The sequence below is a fragment of the Musca domestica genome, unplaced genomic scaffold, assembly GCF_030504385.1.
Source record: "Musca domestica strain aabys unplaced genomic scaffold, Musca_domestica.polishedcontigs.V.1.1 20, whole genome shotgun sequence".
NCBI lineage: Eukaryota > Metazoa > Arthropoda > Insecta > Diptera > Muscidae > Musca > Musca domestica.
Genome location: NW_026712250.1, coordinates 9829159 through 9852962, shown reverse-complemented (window position 1 = coordinate 9852962; position 23804 = coordinate 9829159). Strand labels below are relative to the sequence as shown.

Sequence of the window (23804 nt, the reverse complement as noted above, 5' to 3'; positions counted from 1 at the left end):
GATTCAATAAACGTAGATTTCTAAAAAATATTTTTTCGACGATTTAATAGAAGTCGATTTTTAAAAATATATTTTTCAACGATTCAATAGACGTGCATTTTTTAAAAAATATTTTTTCAACGATTCAATAGACGTGGAATTTAAAAAAAAATTTTTTTAAGGATTCAATGGACATGGATTTTGTAAAAAAATATTTTTCAGGCATTCAATAGACATGGAATATTAATAAAATATATATATTTTTAAATTCAATAGAAGTGGATTTAAAAAAAAAAAATTTTAATAATTCAATCGAATTGGATTTTTTAAAAAATATTTTTTTAAAGGACGTAGATTTAGTTCAAAATTTCCATAGACTTGGATTTTTTAAACTATTTTTTTCAAGTATTTTTTAAAAATTATTTTTTCAAAGATTCAGTGTTCGTGGATTTTTTAAAAAATATTTATTCATGAATTCAATAGGCGTGGATTTTTAAAAAATATATATGTTTCCAAGGATTCGATCAACGTGGATTTAAAAAAATATTTTTCATAGCTTCAATAGAAGTGGATTTTTTTAAAAACATATGATTTCAAGGTTTCAATAGATGTGGATCTTTAAAAAAAAGTATTTTTTCAACGGTTCATAGACGTAGATTTTTTTTAAAAAAATATTTTTTCAATGATTTAATGGTCGTAGACTTTTTAAAAAATATATTATCAATAGATTTGTATTTTTTAAGAAATATTTTTTCAAAATTTCCATAGACTTGGATTTTTTTAAAAAATATTTTTTTCAAAATTTCCATAGACTTGGATTTTTTAAAAAATATTTTTTCAAAATTTCCATAGACTTGAATTTTTTTAAAAATTATTTTTTTAAGGATTCAATAGACGTGGATTTTTTAAAAAATATTTTTTCAAAGATTCATAGACGTGAATTTTTTAAAAAAATAATTTTCACCGAGTAATTACAAAATTGAGCATCCCATCAAAAGCAAATCACTCAATTACAACAGGTTGGCGCTAAAAAGTGCTGAGAAAAAAAAAACTCAAAAAAAAAAATAAATAAAACATTGCCGATATGCAATGAATGAAAATGAAAACAAAAACCGAACAAAATTGCCATCACGTTGTGCAAAATAACTAGTTTGTGTTTTGTTGTTGTTTTGCGAATTTTTTTTTGCCAAATTATGCATTGCACATGCGCGTCAGCTTTCGAGCTTAAGGCAGTCACACGGAAACACACACCCGTTTTTTTTGCAAAACGTAATGTAAAGGCCATTCGCCGGCTAGTGGATTTAAATTTTTTTGCTTTTGTCTAGAGACTGGTCAGAGCAAATGTAGGTCAGTATGACAAACTCAGCCAGCCACCGAAAAAGGATTTTTGAGCAAAACGAAATGGAAAAGAAAAAACGAAAACAAAAAATGGTATAATGGAAGTAATTTGCTGAAATCAACAGCTGTTTATGGTGGTGACTTTTTGTGGAAGTAGAGACATGAAAAATAAAAAAAATGTGGAAGAATTGTGGAATAATTTGAATAAAAATTCTCATAATTTGAGAGCAAAAAAATAAAAAATAATGAAAGGATTTATAGATGAAAAAAGTAATTGGATTATTGAACGAAATTGAAAATTGAAAGGGAGTGGAGATTTGTTATTTCAAATTTAGGGTGTGGAGGTTACCCTCTCTCTCAAAACCCTTTTCCATCGTTTCCAAGTTAAAAAAAATATTTTTAAATTAGGAAAAGAAATATTTTAGAACTAAAAAAGATTTTTTTTGAAATATGCCTCAAATCATCCGTTCCATCACCCAATATTTGAATTAATGATAAAAAATTAATCGCATGTTTTAGCAACTTGACGAAATATATTAACCTTTGATTGATTTCCCCCTCTTAAGAGTAGCCGTTGAATAATCTATGGTATTGTGTCGTAAGCGTTATGCAAATTTGTTTACAACGGTGCGAAAGATTGCTAGCCTAGATAATTAGCTAACAAAAAATAAATAAAAAATTTAAACTTGAAAATGAATCAGTTTCTGGAAGTTTTACCAAAGGTGGGGCATTTGTCAGACAATAAGGCGTCCAAAAATGACGGTGTAGGACATTTAAATACGATAAAAATTAAAATAACAAATATTTAAATAATTTATTACGAGGTTTAGTAGCAAAGTTTTGGGAATTTTTTCGAGAATTCAATAGACCTGGATTTTTAAAAAAAAATATTTTTTTTCAAGGTCTGAATAGACGTGGATTTTATAAAAAATCCAATTTCAAAGATTCAATAGATGTGGATTTTTTAAAAAATATTTTTTCAACCATTTAATTGACGCGGATTTTTTAAAAATATTTTTTGGAGGATTCTATAGACGTGGATTTTTTAAAAAATATTTTTTCAACCATTCAATAGACGTTGATTTTTTAAAAAATATTTTTTCAACCATTCAATAGACGTGGATTTTTTAAAAAATATTTTTTCAATGATTCAATAGACGTGGATTTTATAAAAAATATTTTTTCAAAGATTCAATAGACGTGGATTTTTTAAAAAATATTTTTTCAATCATTCAATAGACGAGGTTTATTTAAAAAATATTTTTCTAATGATTCAATAAACGTTGAATTTTTAAAAAAAAATATTTTTTCAAAGATTCAATAGACGTGGATTTTTAAAAAAAAAATTTTTTCAAAGATTCAATAGACGTGGATTTTTTAAAAAATATTTCTTCAGCCATTCAATAGAAGTGGATTTTTTAAAAAATATTTCTTCAGCCATTCAATAGAAGTGGATTTTTTAAAAATTATTTTTTCAATCATTCAATAGACGTGTTTTATTTAAAAAATATTTTTCTAACGATTCAATAAACGTTGAATTTGAAAAAAAAAAATATTTTTTTAAAGATTCAATAGACGTCGATTTTTTAAAAAATATTTTTTTAAAGATTCAATAGACGTGGATTTTTTAAGAAATATTTTTTTCAAAGTTTCAATAGACGTGGATCTTTTAAAAAATATTTTTTTAAACATTCAATAGACGTGGATCTTTTAAAAAATATTTTTTTAAACATTCAATAGACGTGGATCTTTTAAAAAATATTTTTTTAAACATTCAATAGACGTGGATTTTTTTAAAAAATATTTTTTCAAAGATTCAATAGACGTGGATTTTTTAAAAAATATTTTTTCAACCATTCAATAGACGTGGATTTTTTAAATAATATTTTTTCAAAGATACAATAGACGTAGATTTTTTAAAAAATATTTTTCCAACGATTCAATAAACTTGGATTTTTTAAAAAATATTTTTTGCAAGGTTCCAATAGGCGTCAATTTTGAAAAAAATAGTTTTTGCAAGGGTCCAATATGCGTCAATTTTTTTTAAAAAAATATTTCTTCAAGGATTCAATACATGTGGATTATTTAAATTTTTTTATACATATCTATTTTTTAATATTTTTAATAAAATGTTTTACAATATTTTATTAAAAATATTTTATAAAAATAGTTAAAAAAATATGTTTTTAAATGTATTTTTTTACAAATATTTAAAAACATTTAAAAAAATATATTTTAAGGATTCAATAGACGTGGATTTTCTAAAAAAATATTTTTTCAAGGATTTAATAGACGTGGATTTTTTAAAAAACAAATATTGTTTTCAAGGTTTCAATAGATGTGGATTTTTTAAAAAATATTTTTTCAACCATTCAATAGACATGGATTATTTAAAAAAATATATTTTTTCAAAGATTCAATAGACCTGGATTTTTTAAAAAATATATATTTTTTAGGGATTCAATAGACGTGAATTTTTTAAAAAAATATTTTTTCAATGTTTCCATAGACGTGGATTTTTTCAAAAATATTTTTTCAATGTTTCCATAGACGTGGATTTTTTAAAAAATACTTTTTTAAGGTTTCAATAGACCTGGATTTTTTAAAAAATATTTTTTTCAGGGATTCAATAGATGTGGATTTTTTAAAAAATATTTTTTTGAAGGTTTCCATAGACATGGATTTTTCAAAAAATATTTTTTTGAAAGTTTCAATAGACGTGGATTTTATAAAAAATATTTTTTCAAAGATTCAATAGACGTGGATTTTATAAAAAATATTTTTTTAAGGTTTCAATTGACGTGGATTTTTTAAAAAAAATTTTTTGAAGGTTTCAATAGACGTGGATTTTTTAAAAAATATTTTTTTGAAAGTTTCAATAGACGTGGATTTTTTAAAAAATATTTTTTTGAAAGTTTCAATAGACGTGGATTTTTTAAAAAATATTTTTTTGAAGGTTTCCATAGACATGGATTTTTCAAAAAATATTTTTTTGAAAGTTTCAATAGACGTGGATTTTATAAAAAAATTTTTTCAAAGATTCAATAGACGTGGATTTTATAAAAAATATTTTTTCAAAGATTCAATAGACGTGGATTTTATAAAAAATATTTTTTCAAAGATTCAATAGACGTGGATTTTATAAAAAATATTTTTTCAAAGATTCAATAGACGTGGATTTTTAAAAAATATTTTTTCAAAGATTCAATAGACGTGGATTTTTAAAAAATATTTTTTCAAAGATTCAATAGACGTGGATTTTTAAAAATTATTTTTTCAACCATTTAATAGAAGTGGATTTTTTAAAAAATATTTTTTCCAAGATTCAATAGACGTGGATTTAAAAAAAAAATATTTTTTCAAGGATTTAATAGACGTGGATTCTCTTTACATATTTTTTCAAGGATTCAATAGACGTGGATTTTTTAAAAAATATTTTTTCAACTCTTCATTAGACGTGGATTTTTTAAAAATTATTTTTTCAAAGATTTAATAGACGTGGATTTTTTTAAAAATATTTTTTTTCAAAGATTTAGTAGACGTGGATTTTTTTTAGAATTATTTTTTTTCAAAGATTCAATAGACGTGGATTTTTTAAAAAAAAATATTTTATCAAAGATTCAGTAGATGTGGATTTTTTAAAAAATATTTTTATCAAAGATTCAATAGACGTGGATTTTTTAAAAAATATTTTTTAAGGATTCAATAGACGTGGATTTTTTAAAAAAATATTTTTGCAACCATTCAATAGACGTGGATTTTTTAAAAAATATTTTTTCAAAGATTCAATAGACGTGGATTTTTTAAAAAATATTTTTGCAACCATTCAATAGACGTGGATTTTTTAAAAAATATTTTTTCAAAGTCAATAGACGTGGATTTTTTAAAAAATATTTTTTCAAAGATTCAATTGATGTATATTTAAAAAAATATATTTTTTCAAGTGTTCCATAGACGTGGATTTAAAAAAAAATATTTTTACAAGTGTTCCATAGACGTGGATTTTTTAAAAAATATTTTTACAAGTGTTTCATAGACCTGGATTTTTTAAAAAATATTTTTTTAAATATTCAATAGACGTGGATTTTTTAAAAAATATTTTTACAAGTGTTTCATAGACCTGGATTTTTTAAAAAATATTTTTTTAAATATTCAATAGACGTGGATTTTTTAAAAAATATTTTTTCAAAGATTCAATAGACGTGGATTTTTTAAAAAATATTTTTTCAAAGATTCAATAGACGTGGATTTTTTAAAAAATATTTTTTCAAAGATTCAATAGACGTGGATTTTTCAAAAAATATTTTTTCAAAGATTCAATAGACGTGGATTTTTTAAAAAATATTTTTTCAAAGATTCATTAGACGTGGATTTTTTTTAAAATATATTTTTTTAAAGATTCATTAGACGTGGATTTTTTAAAAAATATTTTTTCAACCATTCAATAGACGTGGATTTTTTAAAAAATATTTTTTCAACCATTCAATAGACGTGGATTTTTTAAAAAATATTTTTTCAACCATTCAATAGACGTGGATTTTTTAAAAAATATTTTTTCAAAAAATTCAGTAGACGTGGATTTTTTTAAAAAATATTTTTTAAACCATTCAATAGACGTGGATTTTTTAAAAAATATTTTTTCAACCATTCAATAGACGTGGCTTTTTTAAAAAAAATATTTTTTCAAGGACTTAATAGACTTGGATTTTTTAAAAAATTTCAATAGACGTGGATTTTTTAAAAAATATTTTTTCAACCATTCAATAGACGTGGATTTTTTAAAAAATATTTTTTCAACCATTCAATATACGTGGATTTTTTAAAAAATATTTTTTCAAAAATTCAGTAGACGTGGATTTTTTTAAAAAATATTTTTTAAACCATTCAATAGACGTGGATTTTTTAAAAAATATTTTTTCAACCATTCAATAGACGTGGATTTTTTAAAAAATATTTTTTTCAACCATTCAATAGACGTGGATTTTTTAAAAAATATTTTTTCAAAAATTCAGTAGACGTGGATTTTTTTAAAAAATATTTTTTAAACCATTCAATAGACGTGGATTTTTTAAAAAATATTTTTTAAACCATTCAATAGACGTGGATTTTTTAAAAAATATTTTTTCAACCATTCAATAGACGTGGATTTTTTAAAAAATATTTTTTAAACCATTCAATAGACGTGGATTTTTTAAAAAATATTTTTTCAACCATTCAATAGACGTGGCTTTTTTAAAAAAAATATTTTTTCAAGGACTTAATAGACTTGGATATTTTAAAAAATTTCAATAGACGTGGATTTTTTAAAAAATATATATTTTTTCAAGGATTCGATAGAGTTGGATTTTTTAAAAGCTATTTTTCCAAAGTTTGAACACGCGTGGATTTTTTAAAAAATATTTTTTCAAGGATTCAATAGATATGGATTTTTAAAAAATATTTTTATAAAAATAATTTCATTAAAAATATTAAAAAAAAAATTACCGAAAAATAATGATTTCATTTCAAAATTTGTTCTCTTTTCGTTTGGCCTTTCCAGAACCCAACCGCAAAATACCGCCTGTCAGGCCATGAAGGACAAACGGTGTTGCTGGACACGTGGCAAAGTTTTGGGTGGCAGTTCTGTGTTGAACACCATGTTGTATATTCGCGGAAATCGTCGCGACTTCGATCAATGGGCATCGTTTGGTAATCCTGGCTGGAGTTATGAGGATATTTTACCCTACTTCCGTAAATCTGAAGACCAAAGGAATCCCTATCTGGCCAAGAACAAGAGATACCATGGAACGGGTGAGTGGAGATTTAAGAAAATTTTGAATCGAAAAATTAAAATATCCAAATTTTTAGGTGGCCTTTGGACGGTCCAGGACTCACCCTACAACACTCCGCTGGGTCCGGCATTTTTGCAGGCCGGCGAAGAAATGGGCTATGACATTGTGGATGTAAATGGCGAACAACAAACCGGTTTCGGTTTCTATCAATTCAATATGCGTAGAGGTTCAAGAGCCTCGGCGGCCAAATGTTTCCTAAGACCGGCCCGCCTGAGAAAAAATCTACATGTGGCCCTGTTTTCTCATACCACCAAAATTTTGACCCATCCCGAAACGAAGAGAGCCACCGGGGTGCAATTTATACGCAATGGCAAGTTGCAGACAGCCTATGCCACCAGGGAGGTCATTTTGTCGGCTGGAGCAATAGGGTCACCCCATTTGATGATGTTATCGGGCATTGGGCCGGCAGAGGAATTGCAAAGGGTTGGTCTGCCCTTGGTCCACCACTTGCCAGGTGTGGGACAAAATCTCCAGGATCACATTGCTGTGGGTGGCATAGCCTTCTTGATTGACTATCCCATTTCGGTGGTCATGAATCGCATGGTGAACATAAATACGGCCCTGCGTTATGCCATCACGGAGGATGGTCCGCTTACCTCCAGTGTGGGCCTGGAGGCCGTGGCCTTTATCAATACCAAATATGCCAATGCCAGTGATGACTGGCCGGACATTAGTTTTATGATGACCTCAGCCTCGGTCATGTCGGATGGTGGCAGCCAAGTGAAGGAGGCTCATGGTCTAACTCAGGAATTCTATGACTATATGTATGGGGAGGTAAGCAATCGTGATGTGTTCGGGGTCTTTCCCATGATGTTGAGGCCCAAGAGTAGAGGTTTCATAAAATTGGCCTCCAAGAACCCGTTGCGTTATCCCCTGCTCTATCACAATTATTTGACCCATCCGGATGATGTGAATGTGATGCGAGAGGGTGTCAAGGCCGCCGTGGCCATGGGTGAAACCAAAGCCATGAAAAGATTTGGCGCGCGATTCTGGTCAAAACAGCTGCCGAACTGTAAACACTTGCCCCACTACACCGATGAGTATTGGAACTGCGCCATACGTCAATATACCATGACCATTTATCATATGTCCGGTACAGCTAAGATGGGACCACCCACTGATCCCTGGGCAGTGGTGGATCCTCAGCTGAGGGTGTACGGGGTGCCAGGTTTGCGGGTAATTGATGCCAGTATTATGCCTACCATCACCAATGGCAATATCCATGCCCCTGTCATTATGATTGCCGAAAAGGGGGCGGATATGATCAAGGAGCTGTGGCTAACGCCCTCGGAGTATAGAAAAAAGAGGCAACTCGAGGAGCCGTTGGAGTTGCACAATGTAACGGAGACCTTGCAGCAGGAGGAGCGGGGGACAACGTTCAGTAATTTAAATGGCAACTCATAGCGGATTTAAATTTTTTTTTGAAATAAAATTAAGAAAAAAAAAAAACAAAATTAAAAAAGTAGGGCAAATTTCTACTAAAATTTTTTTTAAATTTTTTAATTTAAATTATTTACCAAATTGTTGTCTAGCCTCTTTAGAAAATAGTGAACCAATAAAAAAAAAAAATATGTTGACCAGTGCTTACCTTGCTAGTTATTTAAGCGTATTTTCTAGATTTTTGAATTTTTGTTTTTATATATGAATTTTTTGTTATAATTATTATTTTTTTATTTATAGTTTTAGTATATGTATATACGCACCATTGTATATATAAACATTGAGTCAATTACAAAAGTCTGTTTTAAGTAATTTTTAAGACGTATTTTTTTTAATAAAAAAAAAATAAATATTTAAAAAAAAATATTTTTTGATGGGGTTTTACTATTTTTAAATTAAAAATAAGGAAAATATGAAAGGAAAAATTCTTAAAAACTTTTAAGATTTAAAAATGTTATTTTAGGGACTTAAAAAAAATATAAAAAAATTTGAAAGTTAAAAAAAAATTATTTTCATTACCTATTTTTTAATATAAATATTTTATTTTATAAAAATATTAAAAAAAAAATCACAAGCCAGAATTATACTCGATTCAAAAAATTATAAAAAACCAGCAAAAAAGCAGCTAAGTTCGGCCGGACCGAACATTTAATACCCTCCACCATTTTGAAGGAACATGAAAATTTTCTAAAAAAAAAAAAAAAAATCCGTTGAAAATACCTCTAAAATGAAACCACATATATGGGGGGCTATAGGAAGACGTGGACCTGCATAACTAATTTTTTGTCATAGGCTGTAGCACTCATTACACACTTCGAATACAAATTTTGAAACAATTCGGGTGAATAATGTCGCTAAAATCATCAAAATACCGGATAAAGGGGGGTATCGTTATATGGGGGCTATACGAAGACGTGGACCTACATACCAAATCTTTTGGCAGAAGCTGTAGTACCCATAAAGATTATTAAATGTGAAATTTGAAAAAATTGCGGCGAATAATGTCGATAAAATCATCAAAATACCGAATATCGGGAGGTATCGTTACAGGGGGGTAATACGAAGACGTGGGCCTACATACGAAATCTTTTGGCAGAGCCTGTAGTACCCATTACGAACTTCAAATACGAAATTTGAAACTATTCCTGCAAATAATGTCGAGAAAATACTGAATATCGGAGGTACCGTTATATGAGTACAATAGGAAGACATGGACCTGCATAAATAATTTTTTGTCATAGGCTATAGTACCCATTACGAACTTTAAATATGAAATTTAAAATAATTCCATGTTGGTAAAATCATGAAAATACCGAATATTGAGAGGTACTGTTATATGAGGGCGATACGAAGACGTGGACCTGCATACGAAATTTTGCATAGACAATTTTTTTGTCATGGGCTGTAGTACCCATTACAAACTTCAAATACGAAATTTGAAATAATTCCGGTACATAATGTCGCTAAAATCATAAAAATACCGAATATTGGAGGTATCGTTTCATGGGGCCTATACGAAGAGGTGGACCTGCATAGGCAATTTTTTGTCATAGGCTGTAGTACGTATTACAAACTTCGAATACGAAATTTGAAACAATTGCGGCGGATAATGCCGCTAAAATCATCAAAATACCGAATATCGGGAGGTATCGTTACATGGGGGCCATACGAAGACATGGACCAATACAGACAATTGTCTTCCAGGGTGTAAAGTACTTACAAAGAACTCATTGGTTAGAATTTCAGACAATTTCATTGAAAAGTTTGCCTGAAATCATGAAAATGCCGACTATCGAGGGGTACCGTTATATGGGGGCCATACGATATCGTGGACCGATTTAGCCCATCTTTGAACTTGACATGCCTGCAGACAAAAGACTGATTTGTGCAAAATTTTAGCTTCATATCTTTATTCGTTTTGACTCTAGCCTGATTACAACCGATAGACGGACATCGCTATGGAATTTTATGCTGATCCAAAATATTTATACTTTGTAGGGTATGTCATGAGTATTTCGAGGAGTTATAAACGGAATGACTAGATTAATATACCCTCCATAGTATGGTAGAAGCGTCTAAATATATAGGATTTTAACATTATTTTCAATGGGCCTAAAAGTATGCCTCAAAATTTTGAATTAAAAGTTTGTCAATAGAACAGTGTTGGCTTGTTTGTTTGGGATACCATAGTATTTTGTTGTTGCAAAATGGTCAGGCTTTATCCCGTTATTGTTGTTTTTATAAAAACAACGTTTGTTTATTAGTGGAGATCGATGGTAATGTTTACCAGGGGGTAAGGCAGGGAATACCTAGGTTTCGGAAAGATCCACCAATCCTCATGAGTTCCCTTGTTTCTTGTCTGGGATATTCTCCTCAGAAGTTTTTTTTTTTTAAATGACTTCTATGACAAAAAACCTTTTTTTTTACCCAAGTATCGAGATCGTAAGCTCAATTGAAGATGAACCAAATAATTAAATAGAACTAAAATTCTTTTGGAAAATCTTCTAAATCTTACAACCGCACTTATATTTCAAAAATTGTTTTTATAATAAATAAAAATAAATTATTTTCTAGGAATTTGATAAAAGATATAAAAAAAATCACAAGCCAGAATTACCTTCGTTTTAGAGACTAATCACAAAAAAGAAAGAAATGTCTAGACATATATGATTAAAAAAATATGAGCCTTAAAGTATACTTTAAAACTCTTACAAATTTTGCTAATTTTTTTAAAATCGCCCTTACATTAATAAAAATTATTTGTTTTTTTTTTTTTTTTTTTAATGAGTTCTAGAAAAGACTTAAAAACTGCAAGCCAAAATTACCTTAATTATAAAATATTAACACAAAAAGGTAGCAAAGGAAAAGATTATTACTTTTTATGAACCTAAAATTGTGCTTTAATTTTTTTTCTGAAAAATATGCAAATTGATTGTTTTTTTAATTTCCAAAATATTTTTGGTTTGTTTTTTATTTTTTAATATTCTTATGAAGAAATTTGGGAAAACAATTATAATAATAGGCCAATTAGAAAAGTAGATCATACCAAAAAAAAAAAAAAAAAAAAAAAGAAATAGAAGCCAGCTGTACCCCTCAGAATTTCTAATAAAAAAAGAGAACATAAAACAAGTTTGTAAAAACATTTTTGCCAATTTTTATTTTTTTATATTTTAAATTAATTAATATTTTGTTTTTTAGGTATCCTAGCAAAGATTTATCAAAAAAAAAAAAAAAATAATAAAATAAAATAAATTAAAAATAAATAAATAAAAATCTACGCCAGAACTAACTTTGTTTTATAGAATAATATTAGTAAATAAGTTAGAAATGCCCAGACAAGTAGGATTTAAATATTATTTGATAAGCTTTGAAGTATGCTTTAAAATGTCTTTTTAAAATTTGCCGATTCTTGTTATTTATAAATTTAAAAAAATATTTTGTTTTTTGTTTTTGATATTTTTCTTTTTTTTTGTATATTCAACAAAAATTAATTCAAATTTTTTCAAATGAAAAAAAGAAATTCAAAGCTCTCTACAAAAATTGGCGATTTCTATTTTTTTTTTTTTAAATATGTGGTTGAGAATTTTCTATTATTAGAAATTGAATAAAATTATTGAAAATTCATCTTCAACTATTTATTTTCACAAAATGTTTTTTATATAGGTATATAAATTTTTATAATATGTGTTCGAAACGGAACCCATTTTTTAATTTTTATATCAACGAATCAACCTGTGTTCTACAAATTAATGTTGTGTATCACCCTGTCTCTTAGCCGAGACACTTACCAGTCATAAAGCCAGTCTCCAATATTAACCTCTGTCGTTGTTCAAACTTAGCAAAAAGCTTACCTGCAAGGAAACAAAATATAGATAAATTAGATCTCAATTTTTACAATAGATGGCGCATGAAAATATTTTAAAACTATATTGCAATTATTTCGAGATAAAATTCCTGCATGGGCTGAAGAGTTTTTTTTTCAAGATAAGAAAGTATTTCAGATTCTGGGAATTTCTAAAGAATTTTTCTAAACTAAAAAAAAAACTCACCAAAGGTCAAGAAACCCTGTTTTCAATATTAACTAATTAACTAACTAACCGTTGAAGAGTATTCTTTTTAATAAGAATGAATGAATCCAATCCGATTTTTTTCCTATAAAAAAAACCCGATACTGAGGTCGATTTTTTTATATTTTTTATTTTTTATATTTTTTAATAGAAAAAATTCTCATTTTTTTCTATGGCCAAAAATTTTCCAGAACTTAGGTCGATTTTTTTTTCTGTGAAAAAAACTCTCCAGAAATGAGGTCGAATTTTTTTCTATGGAAAAAAACTCTCCAGAACTGAGGTCGAATTTTTTTCTATAGAAAAAAACTCTCCAGAACTGAGGTCGAATTTTTTTCTGTGGAAAAAAACTCTCCAGAACTGAGGCCGAATTTTGTTCTATGGAAAAAAAAAACTCTCCAGAACTGAGGTCGAATTTTGTTCTACGGAAAAATCCTCCGATACTGAGATCGAATTTTTTTCTATGGAAAAAAATCCTCCGATACTGAGATCGAATTTTTTTCCCTCCAGAACTAAGGTCGAATTTTTTTCTATGGAAAAAAACTCTCCAGAACTAAGGTCGAATTTTTTTCTATGGAAAAAAATACTCCAGAACTGAGGTCGAATTTTTTTCTATGGAAAAAAATACTCCAGAACTGAGGTCGAATTTTTTTCTATGGAAAAAAATACTCCAGAACTGAGGTCGAATTTTTTCCTGTGGAAAAAAATTTCTCCAAAACTGAGGTCGAATTTTTTTCTGTGGAAAAAAATTCTCCAGAACTGAGGTCGATTTTTTTTCTGTGGAAAAAAATTCTCCAGAACTGAGGTCGATTTTTTTTCTGTGGAAAAAATTCTCCAGAACTGAGGTCGAATTTTTTTCTATGGAAAAAAATTCTCCAGAACTGAGATCGAATTATTTTCTATAGAAAAAAGGCAACCTCCGATACTGAGATCGATTTTTTTTCTATAGAAAAAAATCCTCCGATACTGAGATGGAATTTTTTTCTATGGAAAAACATCCTCCGATACTGAGATCGAATTTTTTTCTATGGAAAAAAATCCTCAGATCTGGGGTCGATTTTTTTCTCGAAAAAAAAAAACCTCAGGAGTTGAAGTTGATTTTTTTCTATAGAGGAAAAAATCCTCTGGAGCTGAAGTCGATTTTTTTCTATCAAGAAAATCCTTAGCAGCTGAGGTCGATTTTTTTTATAAAAAAAGCAACCTCATGTAGAGGGGTTGATTTTTTTTTTTTTCAAATACCAACCTCATATAGAGCCCAGTTCCTGGGTTCAAACTCAGTTCCTAATGCTTTTTTCTTTTGGAAAAATCACAGGCTCAATTGAAATTCCCATAAAAAAAATCTCTAACATCTCAATTAGACAAGGATGGCTAATAAAGAGATTTCCATTTTCAATTGGTTGAATTTATTTGGCGAACAACAAAAACTCAGCAAATATTTGCTTGGCAACAAACAAAAAAAAAAAAGTCCGAAAAAAATTAAAACACCATCTAAACGTTATGAATTTTTAATTGATAATTTCTCAGGCGTTTTTGTTTTTTCTCTGGTGGCTTGGCCTGTCTGGCTGGCCTAACAATGAAGTTATGCGCAGGCGCTACCCCCAACCGAGTCCAGATGCAATAGTCAGTCATAAGATGTGCATTGCAACAACATATTTCATCATTAAAAACTAAAACAACAACAACCACTTCGCATTGCAATTAGCCGAAAAAGCATTGTTCAGGCTGGCCGCCAAAATGATCATTGCGGAGCATGAAAATCGGGAAATTTATAACCCCTCAGAGCGAACATTGGGTGTTTGGCCATAAAATGTGGATTTATGTCAGGCAGTTTGTAAAGACGAGATTTCCAATCTATCACTGCTCAGAGAAGGTAGCAAATAGTGCTGCGCAGCTACGTATGTGTCAGAGGAATGGCGGCTAAAGATATTGGCTGCAATTGTTTGGTCGATGCTGGTCGCTCGAGTTTGGCCAATTTATATTGTTAACAAAATGCCTGCAGAAACTCCATCCCATTTTTTGTTGTTGTTGTTTTGTTGCGTTTTTTTTTTTTTTTTTTGCTAGCAGTTTGAAATTATTTTGTTGTTGTTGCCTTTGTTTAGTTAAATAATTCAGTCCAAAATAACACCTTTCGGTATGTAATTATGTGCAAAGTGTTGGCAATGATAGATGGGAACATTGATCTTCATGGTCTCCTTGGTCATGCGTCTAAAGATGGTTATCGAAATATTATTGCACAGACAGATCGCAAATTGTTTTTAAAAAAAATCTTCTTTTTTAGACTTGAAAAAAAAATTTAAAAAAAAATATATATAAATATTAGAATTATATTATTGGGAAAAATAAAATTTTCATACACAAATTCTAGGCCTTAAAAATATATATTTCTTAATTCCAAAAAAAAAAAAAAAATAGAAACATCTTACATTGCTTCTGCAAAAATATATTTTTTTAAAGCCCACGACTACAATTTTTTTCAAATGCTAAACAAATTATATATTTTTTTGTTAAATAAATGTAGTGAAAATTAAAAAAAATATATATTTTTGCATAATTTTTGCGAAAAAAATCAATAAAAAAAAAAAAATAAAGATAAGCTGAATGATTTTTTAAATCCATGATTTTATAATTTATATAATATATATTTTGTACTTTTTTTTAAATATATTTTTGAAAAAAAAAAACATTTTTATTATTTATGTATAATTTTAATTTTAAAACCCTCCGTTGCATAAAAAATATTTTTTGTAAACATTTAAGACAAATATATATATTTTTATGTTGTTGCAAAAATCGTCGTCATATTTTTTTTAAAAAAAATGGTTCTTTAATTATTTAAAGAATTAAATGTTGTGTATTTTTGCAAATAAATATTTTTAATTAAATTCTCGGTTATATAGTTTAAAAAAATTATTCAAAATTTTTTTTTTTTATTTTTGTATAATTTTTTAAAACAATGTATTAAAATCCACCGTTGAATAAAAAATATTTTTTAAATCTCTGGCATTTAGATTAAAAAATATATGTGTTTATAAATCAACGGTTCTTCAGAGTTTTTCACAAAATTATTTATATTTTTTAAAAAATAGTTTTAATTAAATACAAAAAGTAATATTTAAAAAAAAAATATTTTGGAAAAATAGTTTTACTATAATCCATCATTGATCCTCGGTTATATAGTTAAGAAAAAAAAAAATATTTGGAAAAAAAAAATTAAAAAAATATTTAGAAAAATTTATATTATATTATATTTATATTATATTTATTTATATTTATTATATATTGTATAATTTATATTATATTGTATAATTTTTGGGAGGTATTGGGGGCTATACCATTTTCGATATTTTGGTGATTTAGGCAACATTATTCACCGGAAATGTTTCAAATTTGGTATTTGAAGTTCGTAAGGGCTACTACAGCCTATGACAGAAAATTGTCTGTGCAGGTCCACGTCTTCGTATAGCCCCATATATAACGGTACCTCCCGATATTCCGTATTTTGATGATTTTAACTACATTATTCAGCAATTTTTTGTCAAGTTTAGCATGTGAATATTATGAGAAAAGTTGCCTATGCAGATCCACGTTGTCGTAAAGACCCTAATATAAAGGCTAAATTCGGTATTTTTAAGATTTTAACAGAATTTTTAACGAATTTTATTATTATTATTTATTTATTTTTTTTTTTTTTGAAAATTTACCAAAATCTTTACAAATAGTGGCGGATATTCAAGATCGGCCCGTCCGAACTTACAGCTTTATTACTAAATTAAGCTCAAGGTAGCAGAGTTTTGATTTTTTTAATTTTTGTATTTTTTTTTTTTAATTAGATTTTATATTTTTAATTAAATCAATGGGCTTGCTGTTAAAAAATATTTTTAAATGAATGAAAAGTTGTATACTTTTGAAAAAAAAGTAATAAAATCCTCAGTTATATATTTCTCTAAAAAAAAAATAAAAACATATATATTTGTTAAAAAAATTGTATTATTAAAAAAAAAACAAAAAAAAAATAAAAATAAATAAAATCCCCTTTTTAATTATTATAACTTAATAACTTAATTATTAAAAAAAAAAAAAACAAAAAAAAAAATAAAAAATAAAAATAAATAAAATCGACTTTTTAATAATATTTTTTTTAAAATATAAAAATCCATTAAAAAAAAAACAATATATATTTTTATAAATGAATGATTCTGCACTATTGTAAAGTTATTTTATTTTATATTTTTAAATAAATTAGTGGTTTTGCAGTTTAAAAAAATATTTTTAAATGAATGAAAAGTTGTATATTTGTGAAAAAAGGAATAAAATCCTCAGTTATATATTTCTTTTAAAAAAATTAAAAACATATATATTTGTTAAAAAAAAATTGTATAATTAAAAAAAAGAAAAATAAATAAAATCGACTTTTTAATAATATTTTTTTTTAAATACAAAAATCCATTAAAAAAAAAAACAATAAAAATATGTTTTTATCATTTTTGTATAATTTTTGCAACTATAATAAATAAAAAAATATATATTTAAAAAAATTCATGGCTTTTAAATTAAAATATATATTCTTTTATTTTAAATGAATGATTCTGCACTATTGTAAAGTCCTTTTGCTTTATATTTTTAATTAAGTCATTGGTTGTGCAGTTTAGAAAATATTTTTAAATGAATGAAAAGTTGTATATTTTGGAAAGGAAAGAAATAAAATACTCAGTTATAAAATTAAAAACATATATATTTGTTTAAAAAAATTGTATAAATAAAAAAAAAATAAATAAAAAACAAAAAAAAAACAAATAAAAAATAAAAAAAGTTAAAAAATAAAAATAAATAAAATTTACTTTTTAATATTTAAAAAAAATAAAATAAAAATCCATTGAGAAAAAAAAAACAATTTTTTTTATTATTTTTGTATAATTTTTGCAAAAATAAAAAATATATATTTTACAAAATTCATGGCTTTGAAATTAAAAAATATATATTTTTATAAATGAATGATTCTGCACTATTGTAAAGTTATTTTATTTTATATTTTTAAATAAATCAATGGTTTTGCAGTTTAAAAAAATGTTTTTAAATGAATGAAAAGTTGTATATTTTTGAACAAAGAAAGTAATAAAATCTTCAGTTATATATTTCTAAAAAAATTAAAAAAATATGTATTTGCTAAAAAAAATTATATAATTAAAAAAAAATAAATAAAATCCACTTTTTAATATTTTTTTTTTTTAAATACAAAAATCCCTTAAAAAAAAAACAATAAATTTTTTTTTTATTATTTTCGTATATCCTTTGCAAAAATAAAAAAATATATTTAAAAAAATTCACGGCTTTTAAATAAAAAAATATTTTTTATAAATAAATGAATCTGTACTTTTGTAAAGTTCTTTTATTTTATATTTTTAAATAAATCAATGGTTTTGCAGTTAAAAAAAATATTTTTAAATGAATGAAAAGTTGTATATTTTTGAAAAAAGAAAGTAATAAAATCTTCAGTTATATATTTCTAAAAAAATTAAAAAAATATATATTTGCTAAAAAAAAAATGTATAATTAAAAAAAATAAATAAAATCCACTTTTTAATATTTTTTAAATACAAAAATCTTTTAAAAAAATTATTATTTTCATATATTCTTTGCAAAAATAAAAAAATTTATTTTAAAAAATTCAATAAAAAAAAATATTTTTTTATAAATAAATGAATCTGTACTTTTGTAAAGCTCTTTTGTTTTATATTTTTAAATGAATCAATGGTTTTGCAGTTTAAAAAAAAATATTTTTAAATGAATGAAAAATTGTATATTTAAAAAAAAAAAAAATAATAGAAGCCTCAGTTATATATTTCTGTAAAAAAATTTGTATATTTTGTTTGTTTACAAAAAAAAAAAAAAAAAAAAAAATAAATAAAAAAATTAAATCCACTTTTTAATATTTTTTAAATACAAAAATCCATTAAAAAACAATAAAAAAAGTTTTTATTACTTTTGTATATTTTTTTGCAAAAATAAAAAAATATATTTTAAAAAATTCACGGCTTTTAAATTAAAAAAAAAAAAATTTTATAAATTAATGATTCTGCCCTTTTAAATGTATAGTTCTTTTGTTTATTTTCCAAATTTTCAAAATATTCACTAAAGTAATTTATTAAAAAATAAAAAATAGTGGCAGATCCTCACTTTGTCTTGAAAATTACTCCAAAGATCTCACATAAAATTATTCATAATTTTTCATAATTTCAACATTCCCCACAGCCTTCAAGCAGACAATAAATTTTGTGGCAGCAATTAGTTCCTTAGATATAAATATCAACCACATGCCACATAAATAGCCCTGCCATGGCATAACAATAGAAACGAAAGCAAATAAAAAAAAAAGATATGAGAATTTCCATATATATTGTGCGTTACTTCCTTATGGCGGCACAATGCAATTCAATCCAAGAGAAAAATTACAATTGCAAAAAATTAAAAAAAGCGGACTCTGCTCATGGCCCAGACACAACGCTAATAAAGAATAAATGAATTTATTTACAAAGATATTCAACTCAAGCGTCAGTCAAGCAACCAGTCAGCCTGGCACTCACCAAGAAGAAAAAAAAGAAAAATTGAAAAACACACTTCACGCATTGTGTGGAAAAGCCGGGCACATAACCTTCCTTCGAAGGGGGGAGAGGGGGGGGGGAAGATAGAGTGCCTGCGCCTGAGATGGCCATTAGTGTTTCTTAATTTTATTAGATTTTTCTTCTGCTCTCCATGCGTTGCTGCATTTTTTATCTTCTGTTTTTAATTAAATAAATTTTATGATTTATTTATTGGATTGCAGGCCGATATGAAATCAAAAAAAAAAAAAAAAAGTTAAAGAAAATGCTCATCAAAAACCTCAAATGAAATGTTAGTTATGATTGTAATTGCCATTTTTATTTGACTGATATAATTAATGGCCGGCAGGCTGAACAAAATTCCAAGGCTGTGTTCAATTAAAACATTTAATTTTAGTTTTTTCTTTTTTCGCTTATAATTTTTTATTGAAGTTTTAATCAATTCGCAAGTCAATGTTTTCAGCTTAAAATCCCAAAAAAAAAAAAAAAAAAATAAATAAATAAAATAAAAAAATAAATAAAAAATAAATAAAAAATAAAAAAAATATGAGATCATCAATCGTAAATTAAATACAAATGCCTTCCTCAGGGAGCAACAACCGCCAATATTTTCAAAATGCTTTTCAAAGGTAATAGCGGGATATAATTGTGGTTTTTAAAAAAAATATAAAAAAAATATATATGTATATATTTTCTCAAAATATCTTTATTTATGGATATTGGGTTACGATTTTCTTAAATGAATAACAGAACTAAAATTTCGGAATATTTTATTTTTTTTATAGTAAAAATATTTCCTAGAAATATTGTAGCCAAAATTTCGGAATATTTTTTTTTTATAGGAAAAATATTTCCTAGAGGACATTTGTGGATTAAGAAAAAGCACTGCTCTATAGGGTGAGATAAAAAAAATATTTGATCATCAATCCTAAATTAAATACAAATGCCTTCTTCAGGGAGCAACAACCGCCAATATTTGAAAAATGTTTTCCAAAGCTAAAAGCGGGATATAATTTTAGTTTTTTTTTTTTTTTTTTAAATTACTTTTTCAAAATATCCTTAATTATGGACAATGGTTTACGATTTTCTTAAATGAAGAGCAGAGCCGAAATTTTGGGATAATTTATTTATTTATTTCATTTTTTTTTTTTTTGAAATATATTTTATCCAGAACATTTGTGGATTAAGAAAAAAAAACTTTGTTCTACAGGGTGAGATAAAAAAAAAATAAAAAACATGATCTTCAATCGTAAATTAAATACAAATGTCTTCCTCTGGGAGCAATAACCGCCAACATTTTCAAAATGCTTTTCAAAGCCGGGATATAATTGTAGTTTTAAAAAAAAAAATAATTTTTCAAAATACCCTAATTTATGGACATTGGTTTACGTTTTTCTCAAATGAAGAACAGAGCCGAAATTTCGGAATATTTTACTTTTTTTATAGGAAAAATATTTCCTCGAAAACATTCAAGGATTAAGAAAAAAACACTGTTCTATAGGGTGAGATAAAAAATTAAAAAAATCCTGATCATCAATCCTAAATTAAGTACAAATGCCCTCCGCCAATATTTTAAAAATTCTTTTCTAAGCTAATAGCGGGATATAATTTTGGTTTAAAAAAAAAAATATTTTTTCAAAATATCCTAATTTATGGGCAATTGGGTTTTTTTATTTATTTTAATTTATGGACATTGGTTTAAGATTTTCTTAAACGAAGAACAGAGCTTAAATTTTCGGAATATTTTATTTTTTTTAAGAAAAATATTTCCTCGAAATCATTCATGGATTAAGAAAAAACTCTCACGGTGAGATGAAAAAACTGCTACCAACTTCAGATTGCTGTCATTTCTAAGCCACTCGTCCGACAGCTGTTAAAATCGGAGATCATTGTTTTCAGCTTAAAATTAAAAAAAAAAAATAATTAAAAAAATAAAATAAAAAATAAAAAATATGAGATCATTAATCTTAAATTAAATACAAATTCCGTTCTCAGGGAGCAACAATCGCAAATATTTTCAAAATTCTTTTCAAAGGTAATAGCGGGATATTATTGCAGTTTTTTTATTTATTTTTTTTTTATTTTTTATTTACTTTTTTAAAATATCCTAATTTATGGACATTGAGTTACGATTTTCATAAATAGAGAACAGGGCCGAAAATACGGAATATTTTTTTAGGAAAAATATTTCCTCGAGAACATTTGTGGATTAAGAAAAAAAAATCTCTTAGGGTGAGATGAAAAAATTCGTGTTCGGAATTCAAGCATGATAGTGTGATTTCTTTATATATTTGGCTGGAGAACCACAAGTGGCAACCAATTTCAGACTGCTGTCATTTCTAAGCCACTCATCCGACAGCTATTAAAATTATTCCAGTGACAGCTCAGTATATTGTTTACAAGCGTACCAAAGCATTTTGCTGAGAATTTTCCAGAAAAAAAGTTATTCGTGTTCGGAATTCAAGCGTAATAGTGTGATTTCTTTATATTTGGCTGGAGAACGACAAGTGGCTATCTTTAGAGTACTCCAGCATTTAAATGTGAATAAATCTTTTTTGGCTCGTACCATGGCTCCTTACCGTGATACTGGTAGCGTAGCCCGACGACATCAAGGAAGTGGACGGAAGAAAACAGCAGCATCAGTAGAAATGGTTCAAAAAGTAAAGAAGCGACTTGTTGGGAACCCGCATCGCAGTGGCCAAAAAATGGCTCATGAGCTGAACATATCGCAATATTCCATTCGGAAAATATTGAAAAAGGAGCTTGGGGTAAAGCCATTGAAACTCCAAAAAGTGCAAGAACTTAGAACGCAACAGAAAGAGAAAGAAAATAGACTCAAAAGAGCTAAAGAGTTGCTTCGCTTGGCCGAAAGTGGTGAAGTGCCGAATTAGGTTTTCTCCGTTCTCCGATGAGAAAACATTCGTTGTCCCGCGTCTCAGTAGCCGAAAAATGGCTCATGAGCTGAACATACCGCAATATTCCATTCGGCAAATATCGAAAAATGAGCTCGGGGTAAGGCTATTGAAATTCCAAAAAGTGCAAGAACTTATACCGCAACAGAAAGAAAATGGACTCAAAAGAGCTAAAGAGTTGCTTCGCTTGTCAGCTGAAAATGTGCACCTTCGGTTGACCACCAGAACTTAACCACTGGCCATGGTGATGATGTGGGCCGCCATAACAGCCGATGGTAGCTCTCCGCTCGTATTAATTGACCGTGGCATCAGAATAAATGCCGAATATTATCGCCAAAAAATATTCTGAAGGGTGTATTAAAGCCTTGGGCATGCAAATATTTTGGCCGCAGACCTTGGACATTCCAACAGGACTCAGCATCAGCCAGCCAAGAATTGTTACAAAATGAGGTTCCTCGCATCATTTTCAACGCACAATGGCCACCACAAAAATCTCCGGATACCAATCCGTTGGACTATTGTGGCTGCTGGAGTATTTTGGAAGTCAAGGTTTGTCACTAAAAAAATACCAAAGAGTCTATCATTACCAGCAAACGCTTCGCCGGGAATGGGCCAAAATACCGCAGAGCAACATTCGGGCAGGCAGCCCGTGACGGTTCCATGGGCCATTTGGAGGCCATAATTCGTGCCAAAGGTGACCAATTCGAACAAATCTAAACTTATTCTAAAATTTGATGTCATTTCCGACATTTTTTGTTTCAAAAAATTGTAAAAATTATTGCTTTTGACTTTGTTGCAGTTTTTTTATCTCACCCTGTATTACTGTATTGAATACAAAAAATTAAAAAATAATTATTATTTCTCAAGAACAACATTTTTAAAAAATCTAAATATTTAATTGTAACCAAAATATTGTTATTAAATCTTCGCGCTTCCTATCCTTTTATCCTCCCCCCCCCCCTTTCGTGCAACTAACACCTAGTTAAAATAACATCCGTTTAATTTAAAATGCTACGCTTATCCATAAAGTATCATAAAAAAGATCTACTTCCGTTTGGAGCTGACTGTAGTGTGAATGCAACTTGGACTCTTCCTTCCATGCTGCCACCAGCCAACCATAATACCGAATTTACAATGGATTCAATATGAACTGTACCAAAGTCTAATGAAAAGCTACAATGACCGTCTCTTTACAAAAAAAAAAAAAAAAAAAAAAAATATTGGTCTCTGTTGACGTTCATGATCGGCCAGACCGGAGACAATCGCTTGCAATGAAAATAAATGAAAACGCTTGTCTCTTACAAGGTTTGTTTTTGCTCAGCACATGCAGCGATTTCATAACATTGACATTGGCCGGCATGGACAACAAACAGCCGGCCAGCAGCAGCACCACATTCACCGTCAAATGACCATGGAAACAGTGGTGGCGTCATTGTCAAGTTTAAATTCGTTTTGAATTTTCCCCTACCCAAGGAATTGTGGGTATTTTCGGAAGCCCGAAGGTAAAGAGACAGGGACATTTTTAAAGGGACACTCAGAGATTAAATTATGGAATTTAAAAAAAAAATACAGAGATAAGAGATCTTAAATTTATTGGAAATTTGCAAAGGACCAACAGTCTTGGATTTTTAAAGACACATTTTC

The 23804-nt window shown here is 27.3% G+C and overlaps 2 protein-coding genes across 4 annotated transcripts in view; one reads left to right on the top strand and one right to left on the bottom strand.

Moving 5' to 3' along the window:
* The window catches only part of LOC101898618 (glucose dehydrogenase [FAD, quinone]), a 46393-nt gene extending 37841 nt beyond the window's left edge, over nt 1–8552 (top strand). The window contains exons 2-3 of the mRNA XM_005187528.3: nt 6857–7107; nt 7165–8552. Coding sequence (XP_005187585.2) covers nt 6857–7107; nt 7165–8552 — 1639 coding nt within the window. The remainder of the gene's footprint in view (nt 1–6856; nt 7108–7164) is intronic.
* Nucleotides 1–23804, bottom strand: part of LOC105261991 (flotillin-2) — a 525605-nt gene that overhangs the window by 246284 nt on the left and 255517 nt on the right. The window lies entirely within an intron of this gene.